At 37.7% G+C, this 27,757-nt stretch overlaps 1 protein-coding gene across 3 annotated transcripts in view; it reads left to right on the top strand.

The window, feature by feature from the left end:
- rbm27 (RNA binding motif protein 27) overlaps nucleotides 1-24,564 on the top strand; it is a 125,420-nt gene extending 100,856 nt beyond the window's left edge. For 2 of the 3 annotated variants that reach the window (XM_080201317.1, XM_080201316.1), the window contains exons 20-21: nucleotides 33-143; nucleotides 20,699-24,564. In XM_080201317.1, coding sequence (XP_080057443.1) covers nucleotides 33-143; nucleotides 20,699-20,782 — 195 coding nt within the window. In that variant the 3' untranslated portion in view covers nucleotides 20,783-24,564. Of the gene's footprint in view, nucleotides 1-32; nucleotides 144-3,326; nucleotides 3,655-20,698 lie in introns of those variants that run through there. The other variant, XM_080201318.1, reaches the window with a different exon arrangement.
- The last annotated feature ends 3,193 nt before the right edge of the window (nucleotides 24,565-27,757 follow it).

Genomic DNA, 27,757 nt, shown 5'->3' with positions numbered 1-27,757 from the left:
AACATTTGATTTGCATTCTTAAATCATGCCAGGCTGCCAATCAGGGCGCAAAGTTCAAAGGCCGAAATCTTCAGATCTCCTGGTACAAGCCAAAAGCACCTTCAGTATCAACAGAACCGGAAGAAGAGGATACAAAAGAAGAGGTACTGCACTGGCCATAGAATTTCCCACTGCTTGGAATAATACAGTAGTATTAGTGCTCCTGAGGTCTTTGTCAGACAAGCAATTCATATAAGATCAGGACGCCTGACTAAAGAGGAAGGTGTCAGAAATGCATACTACTTAAGGTGATATACCTAGTTGTTGGAGTAGTATTATATAATTTTTTAATATATAATATATAATTTTATAAAATTATTTGTTTTGGGAAACAAAAAACTGTAAGTTTTGGAAATTGGTTATTAATGCAAATTGTTCCATGTTATTTGAATAAGAGCTAGTGTGTACTAATTTCTGACACAAGCTTTCTGACCATGCTTGTTGTCATTGCGTGTACATTACAGAAAACTGTTGCATGCCCAAATACCTGAATGATGGGACTACCATCACCATGGTCAACTGTAGGCAAGCACATAAATGATTTGAATGTGTTTCCACCCATCAGTCTTGAAGGTGTAAATTTGTGCTGGATCATCAAACTGGGTATCAGGACATTCCCTGCATCATCCGAGTGTCCGTTCCTTGTGCAAGCATCAATAGGTCATCTGAATCTGAGGGGCATTGTAGCCTAGCCCAGCCATGACCTAAGCCAACACCTCTGCAACTTTCCTGTAGGAGTCACTTAACAGTGATTAGGAGCCTGATCTTGTCGTGATACATGGTGCCCCACCTTCAGGCAATTGAAGTAGATTTGTTCTCCTGGCTGAGAACACACAGACCAGCTCAAGTGAAGGATTTTAATATAAGTGTCCATTCTTATTTGCAAGGCTTCAGCTATATTAGGTGCAGAATCCATACTATTTTCTTTTCAGAAAAGAAAGTCTATAGACATTGGATGATAATGTTATAAAACAGTAAGGTGAATTCACCTTATCTTTGGGAAACTTTTCAGGGTCTCTCTTGAAAAAGCCAGGCTATGTTTCCACTGCAGTCCATTATAAATTGATTTTTTTGCTTCATTAAATTAATTATTACAGGTTAACGAGTAATGTCATTTTTCGTTACTTCATACCTCAGCACATTTTGTAGGAGTGAACTACCCAGCAAACAGTAGACAAGTAAATTCATCTCCGACAATGCTACTAAGGTATTTCATCAGTATTGTTCACGTTTTTAACCTGATTCCAAAGTGGTTTCAATCCACAAATCGGAGGATTTGAAATGTTGTAGTACCACAAAGATAGGAACAGCTTTGGTTCAGGAATGGTAGTGTAGGTATTGGAGAACATTCTTTATAAAATGGACTAAAAGTACAAGCCCCTGCAGTTTAACTAACTGAGCTTTCTAATACCTTGCACACTGCTAATCGGCTGTAGCCATCTGTAAGTTATTATTCTGCAATATTTATATTTATAGTGCGTTTTATAGCATTAAACATGTAAATTGGTGAAGTCAGATTCTTAACACTAAGACTTGTATGGTATTGTGAAGGAAAAACTGAACTTGAAATAAAAACTCAAAATGTAGACACTGGCAATTGAAAATTCAACATTAACTTTTCACTTGAACAGGAGAAATTTCAGTAGTGTTTATGATGTATCAAAACAATTTGTGTTTGACTCCTTCATCCCCCACCTTTTTGTGGGCATGTACCTCGAGTTCTAATATCCTTGCCTCCTAAAAGATGGAACATTGCCATCCCATAGATGTGGACTTTTCTTTCAGATACCCCTACACCAAAAAGTTTATGCGAATATAGTGTTTCCATTTTTGTCATATGACAAATTTTAGTCTGTCAGTAGGTTTTGAATTTTCACCGCTAACCCCCGAGTTGTGTTTTCTCCAGTATTCGTATGGGTGTTGCCCATCAGCTGTTGAATATCAATTTATACTAAATCAAATGTTGAAATTCTTTTGTAGTAAAGTATACCCCTTAATACCCAATTTAAATCATGAACACAGTGCATGGTTACTAAGTAAGTTGCAGTTGGTGAGGTTTCAACTTTGTTGCACCACTTAACAAATCAAAGCAAATGTTTCACAAAAGAATTTAAATCTGAATCAAACTATCATAGTGATGACTTTTGGTTAAGTTTGGATTCACATTTTTCAGAGGCATTTTGGAGATTCTGGTTTGGTGCGATTCAAAATTATGTTTTATTTCTTGTTGTAATTTCGAGAAAATTGGAATTAGAGGCACACAGATTGGAGGCAGATGAACAGTTGAAAAGCAATTTTGAATTTCTGTTGATTGATTATTAGATAGGACGTAAAAGTTGTCTCTTGACATGAATGTGATACTGTCACATGGCTGAATGGTGGTTATTTTGACTTTCAAGCTTAATTGAATTGGAGCCTTAGGCAAGGGTTGTTTGTAAAATTAATTCATATTTTGTTTTAAATTTAAGTATTATTTTGAATTTCAAAAAAAAGTCTATGTAGCATTGCAAAGGTTGACTTTCACAAAACAGCACACAACTATTGTTATTACTCATTTTCAGATAGATTCTGTTACAATAAATTAGCATCAAGAATTGTCATTTTTAAAACCATTCAAGAAAAAAATAAATGCTTGACTTAGCAGTACACTTAAAAGGATTTCCTATCAGCAACGAAGTTGTAAATACTACGACACTGAAATCGGGTGATGGAATCCAAGTATGCAAGGCTTAAAATATTCAGGTGAAATTTGTTTCTATCACAATAGTGCAATTATTTATTTGAGCCAGGTTAACTTCTGTACTAGTTTATTTGAGAGAGAAAACCAGATTAACCCAATAATAATTTGTATTATATTTGAATCATATGATACAACTTCAGGGTCCAGGAATTTAAATGTGGAACACACTATGGGAAACATGCTGCACATTTTAAAATTATCTCCCTTTTCCTGCTTTTGTTTGATTAATTTGAATAGTTTATTATGAAACTGGAGCTGGGCCTTAAAAAAAATTTTCTTTTCAAAAAACATCTTGAATCTGTTAAATTTTAAATTTACAACCACATAGAAATAAAATCAGTTATACTTGAAGGATCAAGCTTCTCGACTAGTTAGTAAATATATAAATATTTTAATTGGTTGATAGGTAAAATGAAAATTGTAACTGAGTAGCTAGGCTATTTCAGAAACAAATAACATTTCCTATTCAGGTTAGGGCTGTAGATATGGATTTTTTCCAGTCAGATATGCAGGGTTTTATTTAAACAAATATTGTGTGTAATTCCAGCTCCAAGGACACCAGCAGGAAGGAGGTCAATGATGAGGAATCTATAGTAAAACATCAGGCATTTGATGAACAAAGCAATTAATTGAAAGGCCCAGCACTTGTTGCACGACTGTGTTCTGGCACGTACTCAAATGCATTATATAACAATACAGAAAGAACTGAAGTAGGGAAAATGTGAAATGCAATAAATCCAAGCATCATATTTTCCCTGTCCCTCCCCACTCAAAACACTTCCCTTCAGAAAGCAAGATAAAGATGATACTGTGATGCATGCATATATGTATGTAGCAGATGAACTTTATGTACCTAACAATCTTGAAATAAAGCATATTGTTGCCACTGTTTTGGAAGTGTTAGTATGATGTTGTGTGTGTTAAACCTAATTCCATCTAATAAAAAATTAAACCAAAAACTAGTTTCTGGTGGCACTGTTTTGCCAAAACTTAAAGCTGAAAAGAAATTGCAGTTACTTTGGTTTGATATGAGGTGTCTTATAGGTGCACAAGTGAGGAAAGTTCATTTTCAGGGTTAACACTTCAGTTTAAAGGTGGACAGTTAAAAATAATAGCACCACCTTTAGTTAGTTTTTGTTATGTGGACAGGTTATCAAAAGTGGTATCAAGTCACTGAAAACTTTTTGATCTCATTGATAACTTCACCTTTGAACGCAGCAGTAAATACCTAATTTGATTAGCTGCTAGTAGTGCTATGTGTCAACACTCTGCTGTAGATGAACTTTATGCATTTTAACTGCCCTCTCTCCAAAAACACTGACAAAACTTAAATACTTCTAGAAAAAATATTAGTTGTTCAACACATGCAAAATGTAAATGATGTTTTCATTGAAAAGTCTGCGTATTGGCTGAAGAGTTAGAAGATCTTCAATTACCCTTTGAAGGGACAGTGATTTCCTGAATAGATCTGAATGTTTCATTGGCAAAACTCATCAGTGGTGAATATATCAACAGAGCAGGAATCCATTCAATGAGACTGCTTTTGTCTAACCCAGTATGGGTCAGTTGAGTTGATGGTGTCTTTAACCAGTTGTCACAGAGACTTATGAAACAGTCTAACAAACTGGCAATCATCATTTTGCCTTTGCATTTATAGATTGTATTGATTATCATTGAACTGAACAATTATCTCCAAGTCTCAGACTATCAAGTACAGCATAAATTTCCAAACATTTTGACATTCAACGTTTCTAGTCTGGTTCTGAGAGCCAGGGGTTGGACTGCAGTTATGTGGGTCTTTGTAAATCCTGAAGACTGGAATTTCTCAATTCATTAAGGAATCTGTTACTTCTTTGTGAAAAATAGTCATCTTTAGTTGTACAAGGAATGTTTTCAAATTATTTTGTCTGATTTGATCCTTCGTGAGCTGTCTTCAAACAGCTGAATTAGAATGAATTCCATATCTTACTGATGCCGTAGATATCTAAAATAAATTTATTTGGTGGTTTAGCCTGTTGTAAGCAAGTGTTTGGAATGGCCTGTTTTCTGAAGTGACCTACAGTAATTGCATCTTTCCAGGAGTTGCAATCCTGATTATTTCATGTAGATGTTTGCATTTTTGGCCTTGAGGAGCGAGGGGTTTCCTAAAGGAAGCCAGCTTTTGACTTGGGCTTGAAATAAGATTCTAGGGTGAACCTTTATCATAACAGGTGGTAGTAAACAAAGCAGAAGTTATCACTTACAGGCCAAACAATCTGAAACTAAATTAAGCAAGCAGGAATCAGTTAATATTAGCAAAAGATGGTATCAGGCAATGGGGGATGTGTATTATGAGCCTCAAATATTTCACCTGTGTAGAGAAAAGGGACAAAGCATTTGTATTCTATTTAGAAGTGCTTGGTTTGGAGACTGCTATGGTGGAGCACAAGTTTAAAAGTAGAAAAAAGTTACACCCGAGGTGAGATAGGAAAGCTGCATAAATTTTCCGTCTTCCTTTGCCTGCATTATTTTAATACACTAAAGGCTGTTAACTTTGTACACCTAATAAGGATATGGTTATGGCATGTGATCTCTGCACTCCTCCAGATTGAGCCTTTTCCTTATCCATGATTGACTTTGCTCCACTTTTGGTGACTGTGTCCAAGTGCTGGAATTCCATCCTTAAAACTTTGTCCCTCACTCCCTGTCAAAGTCAACCCTTTGACCAAGGTGTTGGTCATTTTCCCTATTACTGCCTTAAATTGCTTGGTGTCAAATTTTGTTTGAGAATGCACCTGTGCGATTTTACTGTGTGAATGGTCCCTTGTAAATGTGATCTGTTGTAAGTGACGGAGAGGCAGCAGAGTGCCAGTGCAGATTCATTGTGAGGAATATTACTGTTGCGCCAGCACAAGGGAGACAGTACAGAAGTATGAGATAGAATCAAAGCTATACCACCATTCACTAATACCTTTAGGAAAAACTTGTCCATCATTCTGCAGTTAAATTTTACTGAAGCATCTTGTGTCAAATTGTAAAGGAGGACACAATGTAGGTGGATTTTTAAGAGCTTTTGGAACAGAAAAATTGTTATTGCCATTTAATAATGGAGCACTATGCATTGTCATGTAGGATGCTGCTTATAACTCAACATCTGGAGCGTATAGGCAGAAGTTTGGAAATCTCAGGTTGGACAGTAGAAACTGGGTGTATATTTGGAAATTATAGTTGAGAATATAGCAGAGTACAGGGATCTAAAATGTTGACAAGCTCATTTTCCAGAAGACTCATGACTGAGATCAGGATTGCACAACCCTGAATGAACTTGCAGAATGGAGCTGTCTCAATGGTTAGGTGGGTAGATTTCTCTCTGTACTCAAAGATGCACTTTGAACTACAAAAATTGATGGGTGCTGCACAAATTAACACTCCAAAATGCATTCAGGTTCTACTATTATGAGGAATTTATGATCCAGATGGAGAGAGATCAAACTGCTGAGTGTACTGCAACTTTAAAAAGAAAATCTGGCATCAAACTTGTGTCTGATCACAATGAACAAGTGGCCAACAGAAATTTTGCAGTATATATAATGTTTGCCTATCAAAGTGGATTGTTTCTTGGGCACAAGAAAGGATTTGAATAAGAATGTGCCACAAGATTTGCATCTCAGCCTACAAGAATGGAAAAAGGCGCAACAGCAGGTATCAGTGTAGTTACTGGTTAGGTGGACTGGCCATGCTAAATTCTCCTTCAGTGTACCTGAACAGGTGGCGGAGTGTGGCGACTAAGGGATTTTCACAGTAACTTTATTGCAGTGTTAATGTAAGCCTATTTGTGACACTAATAAATAAAATAAAACTAAACAGTATCACACTGGTATTAGCTTGCACTTGAATTTGGGGATTGAAAAAATCTGTCAAATAGTGTTATCTTTTTGTTTACTTCTAAATGAATCTGAAGAAGTGGTATGAAACGGACTGCAGTGATGAGCAAATCATGTTTAAATGCCTGTATGATAAAGATGCTGCCATGATATTTGATTTAATAACTGTCCTTGTCGGAGGGTTTGAACATAAAAATCAAGGCTGACACACCAGTGTTGGGGCTTTGATAAGTTCAAACTGTTTCTACTGGACTGAGAGGTTTACAGTCTGAAAAGTAATAAGAGCTTGGAGAAGGAGAGTGATGTTACCTATCAACCGGGGCACCTTTAGGGAAAAGAATTTTTAAATTGAGTTTTTAACGATAAGCCAGAGGATTATGAGGTTTGCAGGGATAGAGCGAGCGTCTTTCAAAGCTGAGAGAAGAAAAGCCACACAACGGAGTAAGGGGCAAGGAAGCAATCATCAGAAATTGAAAGGACAATTAGTTAAAGAAGCTAGAGAAATTGAAAAGTTTGTGGAAAGTCTGAAGTTAACAGAGGAAACTGGAACTAGAACAGGGTACTCCTCAGTGAAGACAGACAAGGGCTGTGAAAGAATTGGCTAATGAAAGTCCAAAAAGATATCTGAAGTGGTTCTAAGGTTTATGGTATCTCAGAGTGTGACATCAGTTGAAATAATTGTGGAGCAATCAGTGTCAGGATTTCAGAGATTGTGTGAAAACATTCAAGACAAAGGTATTCTGAAGGGGAGTTGGAAAACCTGGAGGTGGATCCTTGTTAAAATAGTGGCGAGGCAGCTTTGTTTGAAAGGTGAGTTGGAAGGTGCATATTTGATGAAAATAGCTGATTGCATTGTTTCATAAGATTTTATGAACATCTGAGTGTGGAGTTTGGAAACACTTGTGGCAAACATTTGGAGGGAACTTGAGGATATCCACGGAAGATCAATTGAGTGGCATCTGCCATTTGGTTTCAGAATGTCTTTGAAATCTCTATACATTTGTGGAGATCAAGGAGGATGAAAGAATGTTGTATTATAATCAAACATTTCATGTTCAAACTAAAAGGCGGTCCTGTGTCTCTGTTCTTCCATGTTTTCTTAAAGTAAAACATTATAGTCTTCTGACCCAGGGTAACACCAACTGGGATCGTAACAGATTGCATAATCTAATTGCCTGCCACTTGATGAGAGATGCTTTTGCCTCTGATCTTGATGGTTGGGACTACGAATTGTTAGATGTACTAAGCGAAGAGGTTTGATGTCTTTATAGGAGGAACATTTACTTATATTTCTGAACAATGTAATTCAAAGTAGAAAACTTGATTAAACCAAGACAATGTGGAAAGGTGAACTTTTCTGATTTAGGGATCTGGAAAGCTAACAGATGGCAAAATGAATAAAAGTGGCATTTCATACAGGAAAATGTGTGAAAATTTGTACTGCTTTTGACATACGCAGGTTAGGATGTATTTAAGTGCAATAGTTTCATGTCAAACATTGAAAGCATTGTTTGGTGCTGTATTGATGTAGTTTTCGACTCCATATTCTCTGTGGGTGTGAATATATTACACAACAAAGACGTTTTTGTATTGGTAGAATTCTTAGCATATAAACCTTCCATTTTGGGATTCAGAAACAGAGGAGGATTAGCCCAGAAATAAAGCCACTATTGTCTCAGAATGATTGTAGTAATTGAGCTTTGTATTTTGCACAAGATAGTTTTTCAAACTTTAGAAAAGTTTGAAAAACTATCCTCAGCCTTTTGCTCAGAGCTGCCTCCTGTAACACTGTTGGGTTCTTGAACACCCACGTCAACAAAGAGCCTGGTGGAACCTGCAGATTAAGTTCCATTTCTTGCATAAGGACTAATTTGATTTACTATTGTCACATGGGATACAATGAAAAGTATTGTTTCTATTGCGCTATATAGACAACACTTACCGTTCATAGAGAACATAGGAGTGAAGGAAAGGGGAGGGTTACTGTAGTATGAGTCTGACACATAAAGGATTAACGCTTAACTGAGTATAGTACCTTCCACACAGTAATGTAAGAGAACACATGATCCGCACCTGGGGGTCAGTGTAATGTTGGAAAGAGCATGTATAGAAGGGAGCATGGAGTTAGCTCCTAGCTCGGACCTCTACTGTACTTATGTATTTAATTTTCAGTAGTTGATAACCTGAAAACTGACTGAACTATGCTAGCACGTTAAACATGATGCTAGCAAATGGAATAACTCAACCCTCAGATGGCAGGAGAAAATTAAAATTTCAAAAAACTGAAAAAAAAATCCAAAGCAGTATTCTATACTGAAGAAAAGCCCAAGAAGCGAAAGCACAGAGGAAAATCACCAGAGAAAAGCTCCAAAGAGAACTTGGAATCTCAAGATAGAAATTAAGTTCTTTGTAACAGCAGAAGATTCCATCAAACCCATGGAAGTCCACCTTCAATGCCCATATTGTGCTGAGTCAGCAGGGGTGAGCTAATAATTTAAAGGTCCAGGACCTGAAAAAAGTTAAACACTACAGTGATCAGAAATCGCAGTCCAAGAAACCCAATTCCTGAGTTAGCACCTGAATGCCAGATGGCTGAGCTTGCTCCAAGCAAAATTCTTTAAAAGTGTCTTGAGCACTTGACAAGTCATGATATTTAAGGCTATGGGCTGGTAAATGGGATTAGATGGGAGTTCAAGGGTTTCTTGCGTGTCAGTACAGACTCAATGGGCTGAAGTGTTTCTTCTGCACTGTATGATTCTATGAATCCTTTTTTAAAAAAATTAATCGTAATTCTGTAGATAACTTTGAAGACCTAGCAAAAGCTGGGGTACAACACTTCCAAGACCAGGGAACATTGTTCTAAAGTGGGGAAGATCCTAACCAGTTGCTTCAGGCATCCACTATTGGCAAAAGATAAATGCTGAGATCATAAATGCCATTTTTTTGCAAGTGCATGCCAAAACTGGCAGTGTGGGGAAAACCCTTCATGGAGAAGTGTATGGCAGCATGATCTTGGATTTTCAAAACTACTTAAAGCTGAACCTGCAATTTTAGATTTTAACCATGGATCAGAAATCTTCCAAATCAATTTGGATTTATCCAAGCCCCAGAACTATCTCAAAATTGGGATTTTGGAGAAAGATATTCCTGAGATACATGATCACTACAGGTTTGGATAAACAGAAGTTGAACAAGTTAACACACTGCTTTATTTGGTGTGCCCAGTAATCAGACCAGAAAATTTGATGAAGTTTTAAAATTGTTCAATGCTTATTTTAACCTCAGAAGTAACAAAATCCTTGAAAAGGTGAAATTTATTAAATGTGTCCAGTAGCCAGGAGAACTTTTTGTTCCTTTTACGGAATGGCTGAAGGCTGATTAGCTCAGATTTCAGATCACCGTAATCACAGCTACAATAGGTGTAGGAGTGGCAGAGGATGCACACTCAGACATACTTCAAATGAAGGATAAGCCATCCAGATTGTCAAGAAATCTAAATATGTTTGCAGCACAGATCCATTTTAAGGGGAGAAAATAAACTGTGGTACAAATTAGACCTCACTACCCAGTTAAGGAACCAGCGTAGAAACAAGAACACTTTGGTCAAAGGAAGTAATACCCTAGCCAAACTGTAGCTGTAGAACAAACCTCCTCATGTGTGATAAATGTCTGGCAATGTCAGCCCAAAGCTCTCAATGTAACCGAATAATATACTTCAGAAAGCTGTACATCAAAATACAAAAGATAACCAGGCCGTTCACAAGGTAGAGATGACTATACTACTTCAGTGAGGTCGAAGATTCTGGATTTTTCATTTTGGAATGTGGGAATCTCGGCTAATAGTCATCTCACAAACGTTAAATTGGACACTGGAGCCAGTGTTACGGTCCTGTTGTACAATGAACCATAGCTAATCTAAAAATAGAAGATGATGTCAAGATGAGTACTGTCATAAATTATATGAATCTGCAAGTCCCTGGGAGCTCCAACAAGAAAGATTTTCTGAATTATCTTCCAGTTGCAGAGCAGGTTTGTCCACTGTTTGTTACAGCTATCAGCTGTTCATTAATCGGAACAGCCAACCATTTGGTTACCAAAATACTTTGAGTAGCTGACAGTTCAGAGAAGAATCAGCAGCAAGGAGGGCCATAACCTCTGACCCTGATGCTAGTTGGATAAGTAGACCCTCAGACCAGAGTAGGTGCGGTAATCCCCAGGCAGCATAATAGTGTCACAAATAATACTGGAACAGAATAGCAACTACCTGTTGATGACAGCACACCGCAGAGCCAAACACACAGGTGAGCTTACTATCAAGTTGCATCCACGCAACAGGAAGAACCACCTTTTATCCCAATGTGCATCATGGCAAACTGTGAAGGAAGAAGAGAAAAAACATTGTAGAGGCAAATTTATTTGCCTCATAGTGGGAAAAATTAACTGCCATTTATCATTACATTTGGGGAATTGAAGTACAATTCAATGCAAAAGAAGGAAAAAAATGGAAATGCAACCAGTTGCCAGAGCAATCTCTGATTTACCTGCAGTGACAGAGCCTACCACTCCTCCAATAGAAGTGAGAACAAGATAGGGACCCCAGACCACTTGAACCCGTGAACTCTGCCTTTGGGGGAAGTTGGAATAGTAGTAATGCATGGGGTGCAGTGGGATAACTTGTAAATAGGTTGGATAAAGACTTGGGGAAAGGTGTAAAATAAGGGTCTGGCACATAAAGGGTTAATGGGGGACTGAATACAGTTGCCTAGGCAGTGATGTAAGAGCACACATGACCCCATTATTCAATAAAGGGAGAGATAAACTAACCAGAGAGCAGTGAAACTGACATCAGTAGTGGTGAAAAATGCCAGAATTTGTTGTTGGGAATGTGGTTACAGGGTCCTTAGAAAGACAATGCAACTCCGACTTAAAGGAAATTTTTTTTGAGGTTCTAACTTAAATGGAATATAAGCAGTGGATGTTCTATTTTAGGTTTTCAAAGAGCATTTGAAAAGGTGTAACTTAAGAGCCTATTACACTCAGGGCTCGTGGCATTGAGTGTAATTTATTAACGTGGATAAAAGATTGGTTAAAATAGAGAAAACAGAAATAAGTGGGCCATTTTTGACTTGGTTGCCTGTAACTAGTGGAGTTCCACAAGGATCAGTGCTCAAGTCTTGGCTATTTGTAATCGATTATCAGATGAGGAGACTAAGTGTAATGTACCCAAGTTTGCTGCTTATACAGTGTTAGTTGGGAAAATAAGGAAGGATGCAAAGAGGGCAAAGCAACATAAACTGGTTTGGTAAATGAGAAGGATCAATATAATGTCAAGTAGTGCTCGAAACAATAGAAAAGCTGAATATTTCTTCAATAATGAGTGACTGGGAAATTGGTATTCAGAGGAACATCCCCCAGATGTCCATGCACGTGAATCACAAAGTTAACATGAAGGTGCAGCCCACAATTAGAAAAGCAAATGGTAAGGTGGTTTTTTTCCAGTGTGAAAGTACTGTAAGTCTTGCAGCAGTTGCATATGGCCTTGATGAAACCATACCCAGACTACCGTGTACAGTTTTGTTGCCTTTGCCCAAGGAAACATGTATAAGCTTGGAAGGATTGTAATGAAGCCTCATTAGATTGACCCAAGGGGTTGAGATTGCCATGTCTGAGAAGTACTTGTTGCAGCATTGAAGGCATTCATTTTTTTTTAGCGTTCAGAAGGATGTGATGTGACCTCATTGAAACATGAAATGTTTATGTGACTTGACAGGGTAGATGCTGGGAGGATGTTTTCACTTGCTGGTGAGACTAGAACTGGGATCACAGAATAAGAGATTGGTCCTTTTAAGACTGAGAAGTATCTTCACCCTCAGGACTGAGGGTCTGATATTCTCTGCCTCATGAAGCATTGAGAATATTCAAGCCAGAGATCAATAGATTTTCAGATATCAGATTTAAGCATATGGAGAGATTTCTGGAAGGTGGAATTGCAACAGAAAATCACCCTTTACCTTGAGGGCAGAGCAGGAGAGCAGGGTTGAAACCACACCCGCCACCGCCGCACCCCCCCCCCCCCCCCAAAAAAAAAATTCTTGAATGGTTTTGTGTAATCTCACAGCACGGTAAGAGGCCATTCAGTCCATCACCCTATTGCTGGCTTTTTGAAAGTTGTCCAATTAATTCCTTGATCTCTGTTCTTGGAGTACAATGATCAAGATTATTAATAGTGTGTTAATCTTGTGAAAAATACTGTATTTTGTGTAAAACGAGAATGTTTTGTGGAGAGAGATTGAGTTCAGTCGGACATTCGTTGGCTCGATGTCTGGTGACGTTTTTTAACACTTTCTAGGCCATAAGGAGCAAATGTGGTTATACAGTTAAAGAACGTAATTAAATAAGGGGCAGGTGTTAGCATTATTTCAGTCATGGATTGAATACATTGATGTGATTGCCAAGCTAAATCAAATATTAAAACTGTTGGAAGTTGATGCAATAAATCTCAAGAAAAACAAAGCACCTCGGATACTCTTTAATGCACTGGTAAGACCTTGTGTTATATCAAATTTTGTTATGGTGTTTAAAAATGTTAGCGAGCTCATGGAGAGAGTCCAGACTTCTCTGAGATATAAAAGGTAGGTAAGAGAGCTCAATCTGTTTCTTTTTGTGAAAATAAGATGAGAAAAAGGCAAGGTGTTACAATTTGTTTAAATGAATTAAGAAAATCAGTAGTTAGAAATATTTCCATACAATCAGGTGAAGTATATTTGGGGAAAAGTCATCAAATAGTTATAGCTTTTTGTTTGAATTTATGGTTGGAATAACCATAGTTACAGACTATCAACACTGAACTCCGCTACGTGTGAAATAAAAAATACACGCCTATTTTATTCCTGAGCAAGGTGAAGGCCTGCCTCTCCTTCTTGTTCTTAAATCAATGTGGCAAGCAAAATTCTTTCTTTTGTTATTTATCTTCACGTTTCTAATGGAACTGAGAAGACTGGGCTTACTCGCTGAGCCTGTTCAGTTAACATGCTGTAAGGTCCACATGGTTGCATCTGGTGGAACAGGAAACCATGCAGTGCTTTTGATTTGGATCACAGTCAATACTTTGAATCTCCTTCAACTGTTAGAGAAATTTCCAAGCTTTGAAGCTACCCACAGAATATATCTTTGTGTGCTTAAACGCACACCTAAAATTCTATTAGCAACTTAATTTTGCATATGCTCTTATTTAAACAATTAGTAAATTGGAGCCCTTATTTTTACATCACCAGCTGACCACTCAACTTTTTGACTTTTATTGTTGATGAATTTCTCTCTACAGGTAGTGTCTCTCTCCTTTAAATCTGCCAACAGCTTTCCTCACTGCAGAAAAAATTGCTTGACTCTTCTTTCCTGGCAAACTGCCATTCCACCTCTAATCCCATTTTCTCCTTTTTCTTCTCAAGTCGTTGAGCATGCTGTTACCTCCAAAACCACGTGTATTTTCCCAAAGCTTCATGTTTGAATCCCTCCAATCGGGCTTTTGAGGATGGAATTGAGTTTCAGTACTGAACAGCTGTTACTAAGATCACAGATTAAGTACTGTGTGAGTTACAAATGTAGACTATCCTTCCTCGCCCTCCTAGACCTGCTTGCAACCTTCAGCAGAGAGGGTTGTACTATGTTTCTCCAATTCCTCCCCCCTATTATCCAGCTTGGTGGAACTGCATCACCTGGCTTCATTCTTACCTTCCTAATCATAGCCCATGAATCACCTGCTGTGTGTTCACTTCCTGCTGCTGCACTGTTACCTCTGTCCCCATTATACTTCTCAGCTACAAGCTTTCCCTTGACAACGTCATTTTAAAGCATAGCTCTACCTCATCACCTCTCCTGACTCCTCCTTCGTCTTTAAATTGTCAGACTCCTGTCTAAATTCAGTATCAGATGAGCAGAAACTTCCTCCCATCTAAATATTAGACCAATGTCATTGTCTTTGGTCCTTGCCACAAACTTCATTCTCCAGCCACAGATTTCATTCTCTCCCTGGCAACTCTTTTTGAGGGTGAACAATTGTGTTACATTTGACTCCGATAAGCTTCTGCTATCAGCAGCAGCCTATTCCCATCTAACACGGTTGGACTCTACTCTTGTCTAAGCTCATTTGCTGCTGAAATTCTCATCCTTACCCTTGTTACCTCTAGACCTGACTGTGCTAACACACTCCTGGCTGGCCTCCATAAACTTGAAGTCAGTTAACTTCCTCTATCCATGTCATAACTTGCACCAAACCCCATTCATCCATCCTGCTACATACACTCCCCTATATTAATTCCAGTTAAGCCAGCCCTTAGTTCTCATCCTTGTTTTTAGATCCCACCATGGCCTGGCCTCACCTCACCCTCACCCTGTTTCTGTGATCTCCAGCCCTTTAATGCTTTAATATCTGCAGTCCTTCAAATCTAGTTTTTTGAACATCCTAACTTTAATTGCTACACCATTGGCGGTGGCATTGCCTCAGTTGCAAGCCCTTAAGCTTTGAAATTCTATCCTTAAACTCTCCACCTCGCTTCCTTCTGCAAGATGCTGCTTAAAACCTTTGACCAGATTAAAAACACTTTGACCAGGTTTTTGGACATCTGCCATAATATCTGCTCACAGGGACACATCTAGGCCATTACATAACTAGAATTATGACAATCACAAAATTGTTGTTGATTTGCATTTGATTGGACCATTGCTTTATGGACTGCGCAGCTCTTCTGGGTACAGAGAGATGTGCATTATTTCAGCAATCAAGTCATATGTCTAAATTTGGCGGTGGGGAAAAAATGCATGACAGTTTTCGCCTAGGAAACCAGTGGTTTAAAAAAAAGTGAGACAACTTACAAATGGCCTTCGCCGTATTTGTGTTTCATCAATTATATTTTTTTTGTACTCTGGTTTCTTGGAAGTCAACTTCAGGAAATTGATCATCTCCCTCTCCATATAAATAATTTAGCTCAATACTTTGCTTAAAAATACTGAGTTAAATATTGTTGATGTAAGTTTTTTTGGAAATAGCCTTTGACCTGTGTGTTGGGAAAAGCCTGTGTTTTATTTTGTGCAATGTTCCCTTACGAATAAAATGGGCTGGTAAGTATATTATAAATGGATTTGCTGATATCATTAGGTTCAAAAAAACATGCCCAGGATCACCTAAGAAGCCAGGAGTAAGTAGAAAGCTAGTTGCAGTGGGACGAGGTGGGCCTGTTTTTCTGCTTAGCCGTTCAGAATTCTAGAAGTTTGTGCAAAGAGAAAGCAAGTTAGGCTCTCTCTTTTTGGAACCGTTTTCTGTTTGTTAGTCTTTTAAGCAGGTCTTTTTGAATTAGAGTACAGACAGTTGCTGTGTAGGATATGCAGTTGGCAAGGATGGAACACTGAATACAAGAAGAAATTGTGGATTGGACATTACCCATTGTTACTGTTGAAGTGGTTCTAGAGCCCACCAGACAATTTAGAGAAGTCAGGGAAGGATATCTCTAGAGTTTCTGTGCCATCAGGTCTGTTGTGATCTAAGTCAGAGAGAGTTTACAGCTGTGGGTTTTAATAGTGTCTGGGGATTTAGGATTGAAGACAGTTGTTGTGAATGTCACTCGCAAAAATTAGATGGGAAGTGAGATATGCTATGAAATGAATCTTGAGTTGAAAAGACCCGAAACTGTCTAAGGACCTTTTATTAATTCATGCATATGGTTTCCATTATAGCCTTTGCATCTTATTAAAGTCTCTGAAAGATAAAAATGTACAAAATCTAAGAAAACATTTTGAGAAATAAAGCAATTACCTTAAGCGATGTGGAAATGGTTGATGGGAGGAGCTAAGCTGCCAGAAGAAAATATCTTGTAGTAAACCAAACTCCATCTTGTGTGATAATGTTTGAATCGGCAGCCATAATTTGTAGTGCATCTAAAATACTGCAAGTGTGATAATTAGGAAGAAATAGATAATATACAATTGTTTAGTTAAAGTAGGGAGGAAGGTGGAGTAATAATGCAGACACCCAAGGCAATGCACTAGGGACCCAGGTTTAAATCCTGATGGTGAAATTTGATTTCAGTAAAAACTGTGGAGTCAAAAGTCTAATGATGAACATAAAACCATTGTTGATGGTTGCAAAAACCCATCTAATTCACTAATGTCCTTCAGAAGGGAAAAACAAATCTGCCATCGTTGTCCTGGAGTCTGGCCTGCATATGACTCCAGATCCACAGCAACGTGGTTGACTCTTAATTGCCCTCTGAAAGACAATTAGGGATGGGCAGTAAAGGCTGGCCAAGGCAGCGATGCCACGTCTTATGAATGACTTAAAAAGAAATCATTTTTCTTTTGCTAACATAAAGCTTTACAGGGTTGCAAATAAGGTAGTTGGTTCTTTATCAAAATTCATTGCCCAAGTGCTGACTTTGTAACATATGCTATACTGCGAATCAGAATTCTCTACTCTGTTTGAACCCTGACATTGGATCATAATGCCTGAACTGATATGAGGCTCTAGTTATATTTATACTATGCACATACAAAACGATTTTTAGTCTTTTGACAATAACACCATGCCTCTCGTCCCCCCAAGTATCCCCTTCCATTTGACTCTCTGTCGATCGCAGCCTAGTGATTCCCTGATGAGACTTTTGTTCTTGCTAAATCTCTCCATCTTCTGCTGAAGGCACTGTTCTTTGTCGAGTAGGCCCCACAAGCCGGCCCTATGTACAGCACAGGAAACAGGCCCTTCAGCCCTCCAAACCTGAACAATGCATATGAACTGAAAAAAACAGAAAATGCTCAAAAAGTTCAGCAGGTTAGTCAGCATTTGTGGAGAGAAGAGAGTTAACATTTTGGGTTTCTGACCTTTCATCAGAGTTCTGCAGATCGTCAGTGGATGTTCTGAGTGTGGAAAGCATAACAGCCAATTCTCATTTCTGCCTTTTGGCTGATGATTCTAGTATTAGACACATAATCACCGTTGGGAACGCTGGCTGATTCCCCCCCACCACCCTGATTTAACCAGCTGTACTGATATAATTTTAATAGCCCAGTCGCTGCCCTGACTGAAGGACATGACTGGGACCTTTTGATCTGTGTGGATTAGTAATATTTTGGGCAATGCACTCTTTTTCATCTATTGGGTCTCAGGCCCCATAGTATTCAGGTTGTGTGATATTTCAGTTATTGAACCCCTGGCAATTATGACATCTTGTATTTATATATCCTGTTTGCTAATTTGTCCGATTGGCAATTCGTGGAACGTGAGGTTAGAAATGGTTCATGGAAGATAAACCCTAAACCAGAATAATCTCTGGTAGCATCAGCAACTCAAAAGCATATGTGAATGAAACTATAGATTAAACTTTCCAACTAGCCTCCATGATAGATTTGCAACCTAAAAATACAAATGTTTGGATGCTCCTGCAGTTGCCCTTTGGGTAAGACACTAGATAAAATTTTACTACAGAATTTTCTAAAAAGAAGTTGTGGATCTGTCAGCCAATTCAGCCGTTTGATTTTATTGGCTTACAAATGTTTTAAATCTCCAGTTAAAACAGAATCTCAGAAAAAAGCTTGGGTCTTGCAGCATCTATGCAGAGGGAATCTTCTCTGAAAGGAGTCCTCTTATTTGTCCTCTCCATTTTGTTTTCTTTTGGTTGTCACTATAACATCAGATAATTTACTCACTGCATCAGTTTTTGTTTCCAAACATTGGAGGCGTTAGTTAGGTTGGCTGTATTTTAAAGTCGATAAATCACCCGGAACTGGTGAGATACATTGGAGGATAATGAGGGTCATAAGGGAGGAAATTATGGAGGCACTGGCCATAATCTTCCAATCACTCTTGGTTCCAGGGGTGGTGTCAAGAGGATCAGCGATCTACAAATGTTGCATATATATTCAAAACAAATTGTATAAGGACAAGATCCACAACTACAGGCCACTCTGTTTAACTTCAGTGGTGGAAGAGCTTTTAAAAATGATAATTTGGGACAAAATTAATGTTACTTGGGCAAAAGCCAGGATTGAGGATTTGTTAAGGCTAAATTGTGCTTGACCAACTTGACTGAGTTTCTGATGAAGTCACAGGGTAGATGAGGGTAATGAATTTGCTATGATGTACATGAACTTCCAAAAGGCACTTGATAAAATGCCATGGATCAAGCTTGTCAGCAAAGTTGAAACCCATAGAATAAAAGGGCAGCATGAGTCCGAAGTTGACTGAGCAACAGAAAACAAAGGAATGGTGAATGGCTATTTTCCACAATGAAGTGTATAGTAGGCGTTGGTATTGGTACTACTCTTGATGCGTATTAGTTACCTGGACTTGAGCGTACAGGGCAAAGTTTTAAAGTCTGTTAATGATACAAACTTAGAAGTATTGTGAACTGTGAGGATGGTTGTGGTAAATGTTTATGGTTGTGGACATAGATAAGGACATAGACAATGATTCACTTCGGTAGTAAGAATGAAGGAAAGCAGGTAAGTTAAAGTATGCAATTCCAAATGATTCCTGCATGATACTACAGCTCTGCAGGAGCAGAGAGACTTGGGGTTATATGCACACAAATTATTGAGGGTGCCAGGTTAGATTAAGGAGCAGTTAAAGAAGCTTATGGCATTCTGGGCTTTATAAATCAGGGCATATAGAGTACAAAAATAGGAATGATGAGTCCAATTCTGGGTACTTCAGGAACAGTGCAAAGGTATTGGAGGAGGATGCAGAGAAGATTCTCAAGAATGATTTCAGGGATAAGGGACATAAAGAAAACAAAATGGAGGAGATTTGATAAGTATTTGAAATTATGAGGATTCTGGACAGAGTAGACATGGAAAAACAGTTCTTGTTGGTGGAAGAGTTGAGAACCAGGGGACACCAATTTAAGGCAACGCAACATGAGGTAAAGATCTTTTTTACAGAGCTGATCGTTTGGAACTGGAATGTACTGGCTGGAGCTGTAGTTGAGGCTGATTCAGTTGTTGCCTTCAAAAAATAATTGAATAATTATTTGAGGAAAACATTTTTGAAGGATTGTGAGGGAAAAAGAGTGAGGGAATGCGATGAGTTGAGTTGCCCCTGCAGAGAGCTGGAGCAGGGAAATCTTTTTCATCCTGAGGGGGTGGGGGTCTGGAATTCACTGCCTGAGAGGGTGGTGGAGGCAGAGACCCTCATAACATTTTAAGCAGTATTTAGATGTGCACTTGCGATGGCAAGGCTTTGGGCCAAGTGCTGGAAAATGGGATTAGAATAGTTGGATGGTTTGTCTTTGACTGGCACACACCTGATGGGCTAAAGAGCTTTTTTCTGTGCTGTAGACCTCTATTACTATGACCAAATGGCTTCCTTTTGTGCTGTGCCAATTCTAAGTGATATTTGCAATTTAGATTTCTGTTAAATGCATGACTGCATTGTAATATCTTTATTGACTTGCCAACAGATTTGATAGACTTATTATCTTCAGACTAAAATTGTCTAATATGTAAAATTCCATTGAAATTAAAGAATGGAACTAGCCATTTCACACACCCTAGATGTGGTGATATTTGACCTCCACCCTAATGGTAGCCCTGATCTCCTGTTCTCAGTATTTTTTAATTGACCTATTTGAATTAATCCTAACAGCTTCACCTGCCCACCCAAGGCTCGTAAGATCGCGTCCAAGGCCAACAGAGAATGCTGTTCTGCGAGCTTTACATGCTGATAAAATCAGGGCCTTAATGTCTCCTCAACCCTCTACCACCACTTTCAATTTCCAGGCACTTTGACCAGAAACAGTTTGTTCTATTGCACTCTTCATAATGCAAAACATCTAGTATCTGAAAAATACTTGAACATGTATGTACCAAATGTGCATGCATTGCTTTGTTTGCATCTAGAAAAAGTGGTAATTATGGATTATGTAGAATTTATAGCTTTTGTTAGAAATGCTTACTATCTCACCATACATTTTACGTCAGATCTGGGTTGCTTATTGGATGGTTTTAAGTTTTAGTTGTCCAGAAAATCCATGTGCCATTAAGCACTTATATTTTTCTTCCCCTCCCCAAGGCACCAGAACCTGTGGATCCTTTCTTTCGTGAAGATGATGATGATGAAGAAGAAGATGATGAATCTCGCTCCTGGAGACGATGATAGGATTTAGGACATCACTCTATCGTCATGAACTTTTGTGCATTTTTTGTGTTTAAATATATTTACTAATTTTACAGAAACATTTTTATTGTATTTAAGAAAAAAATGGGTTCGCGACATTTTTGTGAAAATTACAAAAAGCTTAGTATTTTGCTTTCCATGCTTTTAGGATACATGCCCCGATGGAGGAAAATCATAGAATGTTTCAGTAAAAAAAAAAATAGGGGAAGATAGGGAATAACCAGATGTACATTCTGCTTGTAGCAGAGGTTCTTGTATGAATGTATATTAAAATTGTGTATATACTTTGCCTTTTTTTTGATGAAAAGAAAGAACATTTAAGCCTGTAAGTAAATTTTTGATAGAGGATTTTTTTTCTCCTTTTAAAAAAAAGATTAAAACATCAGAATACATCTTGCAAGGAATGATATTATAGAAAGTATCGAGTTCTATCAAAATAATTCCAGTTTGAAGGGCAATAGAGTGCTTGCTGTATTCATGAGAGGATTCAAATATAAGGTAAAGCTGCAGAGTTGAACTCAGAACAAGCGGTGGAACGTTGCAACAATGGGTTCTAACATTGCGACTGTGATTTGGAACGTTGCGACAGTGGGTTCAAACGTTGTGCCATCAGTTTAGAATGTTGCAACAATGGGTTAGAATGCTGCGACAGTGTTTTCCTCAGTTGTTTGTTGGGCCAGATAATGACCTTCTGGTAAACAAAAAAGATACTGTAGAACCAAGATGACCGGTGTTAACCAATACTACATTTTTTTTGGATAGAATGCAGTAATCCTTCAAAATGAGGTATGTGTATGGTAAATGTTTACAAAATCTAAAATGCATTTAAAGCTGCAGTGCCCAACTAATTAAAATTTCAATACTAAACAGAATATCTTCTATGGATTTTCTATTTATTGAAACCATTTTTTAAATGAGATTTCTACATGCTTATTACCCAAATTTCCAATAGTTTCTGTTGACTTTATGTTATTGATCTATTTTTGTTCAGTCTGGTTTACTCTGTTAATACTCTAGCACAGTCAAGTACTACAAATGGTAATGAACATCATCACATTTGGTATCTCACAGATGATGTGCATAATAGTGATTTGTACCTCAATGGATTTGGACATTCAACCTCAGCTCTCCTAATTCAAGATACTAATTCTTGTGAAAGAGTAAGATTGCTCTTTTAAAGAAATGATTGAAATATAAGCATTGCTTATAACAACATAGATGCTATATAGGCAATACTTTTGGACATTTATAGAAAAGATGGTTCCTTTAAATATTTTGTATACAGAAGAGATTTTTTATTAACAAGGAGACTCTTCAGCCACTGACCCAATTTACTATCCTGTAACTCATTTTGGAAAGTGAAGATATGTGGAAAGAAAGTACAGCTCTTGCTTACTATATCTGGGTGAGCATTTGAAATTTAATTGCTGTGAACAGCTTTACCTGTAAAATGATTTTGTACCTCCTGTTACAAGTCATTTTCTACCATGTGGAGTGCTTCATTCACAATGACGGTTCTAATTATTGTAATTTTCGTGCAATTCTCGTAGCTTCCAGTCAACATATACCATAATGTATTTCCTTTGTTTTGTTGCCTAACTAACCTGTCTGCCTCAAAATCAGATTCAGGTATTGGGAGCCCACAGTAAAATATTCATTTCGGTTGCACAATTTCTTACATATTTTTTCTTCTGGTAGAGTAAGTGGCTGTTGGTTGTTCTAATTTTGCTACAGTTTGATAGGCTATAGAAACAATAGCTGTTGCAAAGTTTAATACAGAACTTCCAATAATATGTCCACTAAAAGCAAAAGCTGCATACTGCAAAATATATTCTCTGAACAGAAATGCTGCAGTGTCAGTGTGAAACACTAAAGATTTTAATTTTCTTGAAAATATTCACTTAATAGGTACACATTTAACTTCATACTAATCTTCATTTTCAGATTGTGTGGAAATGCAGCTTTAAATGAAACAACAAAAGAGCTTACTGCATGTGTAAAAGGAAACAAAAACCTTTGGTAAAATGCAGGTCTGAAAAACATTTGGTTGTGTATAAGATGACGATTTGCAGTTGCCTTTTTCTTGAGGTTGAATTTTAAAAAAGCTTAATTATACTATTTGTATCTCAACCCTGCTGAAAGGCATAAGTCTAGATTATGGGAGATTCCAGTTCTGTGCTGTTCAAGGTTGATATTTTTCAACATCTTTGCAATTCTGAATTTTTAACATCTGTGTTCTGCAGTTCTCTTTTTTGATAAATTGAAAAAGTGGCTGTCACCTGGAATATTTATTTGAGCAATAGTTTTGATGACTATTTCAGAAGATAAAATTGTTAGATGTGAAGAACTGGAAACAGTTCCATTTTGTGATACCCACTTACCAGCACTAGCACAATCCAACGTCTGATATATACTAAGCAAGTGACTTCCTAAATCGCTGCAAAATGCAATTGCTTTATCCTGATATTTGCTAATAGCAGTGATGGCCGGTTAATGGAATCCTTAAGAACATCCATTCATGAATGTTGCAGCATCTTGCACAACTGTCTGAGAGATATTTGCAGTTGCTTCTCTACGTTTGAAAATATAATTGGTACAAATTATAAGGCATGGCTATTTTAAGTAACCAGAAATCCATAAACTCTCCTTTCCCTCCCTCCTTTTCAACAGAGCGGAAGAAACAGGAGAGTATTTTGAAGATTGGAATTTATTTTTGGTAGCAGAAAATTGTTTGTTTAAAATAGGAGGTGGCAGGGAATGCTTGATTTATAAGTTTCATGATTTGCAATATCACCTGAGCCCTTCGAGCCAGTGCTTTATAATTACTGCCAGGTATCTGCCAAATTGGATGTCACTTCAGCTGCACTAGTCATTATACCACATTTTACACAATTTAAGCAGACAGCAAGTCATTTCCATGTAACTTTTTATAAAAAGCTTAGCTAGAAACCAGGAATTAAAGCTTAGCCTTTAGCTGGAGTTGATCTTGGTTTTAGCACTTGCGTACATTAAAACCTGTGAATAGTCTTGTTTGTTGAGTTTGTCATTTTAATTTTTTTGTCACCTATACTGAAGGATTCCTACAAACTTATTTTTGTTTTTTCTCCTTGCGCCCTTCTTCCTGTTAGTTCTTTTGCTTTGTTCCGTTTAAGGCCCTGCACCATTCAATTAGAAAGCGGATGAAGGATTGTAATAAAGGGAAGGCTACACTTTACTTTTATGTTTTTAATTAGTATATACAGCATTTGCCATCATGAGGAGGGATAGAGTTGAACGGTAGTTGGAAGAGGTCGTTTCCATGTGATCTTCAAGGGAAATACCTAGGTGGATTCAACAAAAAAAACGCATTGTGTGAAAGGAAACTCATTGCAGCTGTTTGAAGCTGTTTAAAAATTGCTATTGTAGATTTTTTTTGTGGGGAAGAACAGTCTGATATCCTATGATCTTTTTCTTTTGTAAGTAAATACTTGTATAATAGAGTTTATTCGGAATTGTGGACATGTAGAACATCAATGTATTTTTAGGTTGTTTATGCTAAAATGTGAATTTGGTGCAAGTTTCTTGCACTTTTCAGTAAAATGTTACTTCATTGGGTGATATTGTTGCTGAATTTGTAACAGTTTATACGTTTGAATTTGTCTTTATTTCTGTTTTACTGATTGTATCTGAATTTCTAATAGAGGCATGTTCACATTTGAAATAAAGTCTTGCAATGGAATGGTTTGTAATATGACATTTAAAAAAAAAATAAAAATTATACATACATGGATATAGAGGGGAAAAAAAGATGGAAAACTTCCAAAAGAATGATTAAAATGGAAGAAAATTAAAAGAATGAATTAAAAATGGAAAAACTAAAAAAAATTGAAAAAAATTAGTCATCTTAAAAAAAAGAACCATTCCAAAAAAAAGTAACGAAGTTCACAAAGGAGCTATAACCAACTACAGCCATGTGTTGATGTGCTAACTCTTTTTTGTTTCAGCTGGGAAGTCATTTAGCTTTTGTCACAGTACGTGTAAAATTCACCAATTGCAAAACGTGGAATGAAATCCAGTTTGGTGGTAGGGCATGATTTTTTAAAATTCATTTGTGGGGCATGGGCATTGCTGGCTGGCCAGCATTTACTGCTCATCCCTAGTTGCCCTTGGAGGGCAATTGAGAGTCAACCACATGGCTGTTGCTCTGGAATCACGTAGGCCAGACCAGGTAAGGACGGCAGATTCCCTTCCCAAAAGGGCTTTAGTGAATCAGATTGGTTTTGCCGACAATCAAGAATGGCTTCGTAGTCATCAGTAGATTCTTAATTCCAGATATTTTCTATTGAATTCAAATTCTACCAACAGCCATGGCCAGATTCGAACACAGGGCCCCAGAACATCAGCTGAGTTTCTGGATAAATAGTCCAGCGATAATATCGCTAGGCCATCGCTTGAATCTTAACTTTAAAAGCATACTGTGAAGAAACTCCAGCTAAATCTAGTTTATAATTGACCCCAAAGAGAACTTTTTTTTAAACCTATGAAAGCTTAAAAAACTGAAATTTCATGGCAATAAAAACAAAATGCTGCAAGTACACAGCAGATCTTTTAACATCTGTGGAGAAAAAAGATGGAATAAATGTTTCAATATTGATCTTTCATCGGAGTGATCCGACAGAGTTTGCACTGAATCTGCTGGTTATTTGTCTTTTTCTCTATGAATGCAAATGCACCTGTTGTGCATTTCCAGCACTTTGTACTCTTACCCGAGCTTACACTCCTACAACCATCTCCTTGGTTGGTAGACTTGCTCATCATCATATTTCTGGCCTGTTATTATCTTTGATGTACTTATTAACTTTGGAACTGCTGTGCTGGTATAATTAAGATTTCTGTTCTCTGCAAGTGCCCATGTATTGTCAGTCACTCTTTGCTTTGTTCATTGGCAGTCGTACAGTTTTTCTATTGAGTTTTTAAAGCATGCTATAAAGATATTCTCCAACCAGAATTCTCATTAAGGTTTTGAAAATGCAAGAGGTCTCTTCTTATTTTCTCAGGATAAATACAAGGTCTTAAAACTTGAAGTTTCTTAAAATATTGCAGTAAAGATGAACCTACATCCCAGTAATCTCATTGGGTGTTATTGCTATTTTGTGATGTCGAATTCGTTTTGTAGAGTCTGGGGACATAATACAAGATGACTAGTTAGATTTGAGTTGATTTATTATTGTCACGTGCATTAGTATATAGTGAAAAGTATTGTTTCTTGTGTGCCTTAGGTGACCAAGCATACCATTTATAGAGAAGGAAGCGAGAGAGTGCAGAATATATGTTACAGTCATTGCTATGGTGTAGAGAAAGATCAACTTAGTGCACAGTAGGTCCATTCAAAAGCCTGATGGCAGCAGGGAAGAAGTATTCTTGAATTGGTTGGTATGTGACCTCTTTGTATCTCTCTCCCGATGGAAGAAGATGAAAGAGAACGTCCAGGGTCCGTGGGGACTTTAATTATGCTGGCTGCTTTGCTGCAGCAGTGGGAAGTGTAGATAGAATCAATGGTGACAGTTAGTGGAGCATTAGTGAATGTTTAATATTCTAATTTGGTAAGAGGAAAGGATTGTTGTCAATGTGCAGTTTTGTTTCATAGTTATTATTAATGATTATTCTGTTTTACTGATTTTTGAAAATTTAAACCTAATGGCACAAGTACCCAAGCTCTGAGCATTGATCGATGAGTTGTACAGAGCCTATAATGCAGACAACTAATGTTAGGGTTCTGACCTAAAGCACTAACTCTGTTTCTCTGTCCATAGATGCCGCTGGATCTGCTGAGCATTTTCAGTTTGTGTAACTGATTTTAGGCTTTCTTTTTTAATTATCCATCAAATTTGCTGACTCGTCAGGAGGTGTAACACGTACTGAGTCACTGAATAACATGTAAGTACTGAGTCATTTTCACAGTTGTGGTTGAGTCTGCTTATGATCGCAGAATTTACAGAAAAGAGAGAAACCATTAAACCTCATTGTGGCAGTCTAGCTTTTAATTCAACCTGTGTTAATTCTTTTTCTCGTATGTTTTCATTCTTTTGCAAACACTGAATCCAATTTCATTTCAAATTGTGTTACAGACTCATCTCATTAGGCATTTATAGAAAAACATTCTATGTTCTGAATATACTTAGCTAAAAAAATAAAACCCCTGACCTCCCTCTGCACTCTCCATGTGATATTCTCCATATTTGCTTTTTTTGATATTCCTTTTACTGCTTATTTTTGAAGGCTAATTAAATGAGCTGTTCAAGCCCCAGTTGTTTGAGCCTTCATAGGATCTTGTATGGTGGCACAGTGGTTAGCGCTGCTGCCTCAAAGCACCAGGGATCCCCATTCAATTCTGGCTTGGGTCACTGTGCGAGTCTGCATGTTCTCCTTTTGTCTGCGTGGGTTTCCTCTGGTAGCTCTGGTTTCCTCCCACAGTCCGAAAGACATGCTGGTTAAGTGCATTGGCCATGTTGAATTCTCCCACAGTGTACCCGAACAGGTGCTGGAGTGTGGTGACAAGGGGATTTTCACAATAATATCATTGCAGTGTTAATGTAAGCCCATTTGTGATGAATAAATTTACTTTATTCATGGTATCTTGAAATGTGTCTTTTTCATTTTTAAATTTATTCTTTCAGGAAATGTGGGCGTCATTGGCAAGGCCAGCCCTTGAAATGAGTGACTTGCTAGGTCATTTCAGAGGGCAGTTCAGAGTCACCACGTTGCTGTGGATCCAGAGTCACATGTAGGCCAGACCAGGTAAGGACAGCAGATTTCTTTCCCTAAAGGACTTTGGCGAACCAGATGGATGTTTACAACAAACAAGGATAAGTTCATGGTCACCTTACTGAGACCAGCTTTCAATTCCAGACTTCGTGATTTAATTTAAATTTTATCAGCTTCCATGGTGGGATTTGAATCTGTGAATCGAGTGGG

This window comes from Carcharhinus amblyrhynchos, chromosome 13 (genome assembly GCF_965287045.1).
Source record: "Carcharhinus amblyrhynchos chromosome 13, sCarAmb.v2.hapA, whole genome shotgun sequence".
Classification (NCBI taxonomy): Eukaryota; Metazoa; Chordata; class Chondrichthyes; order Carcharhiniformes; family Carcharhinidae; genus Carcharhinus; species Carcharhinus amblyrhynchos.
Note: the sequence above shows the minus strand (reverse complement) of the source record. Positions and strands in the feature narration are given on the sequence as shown.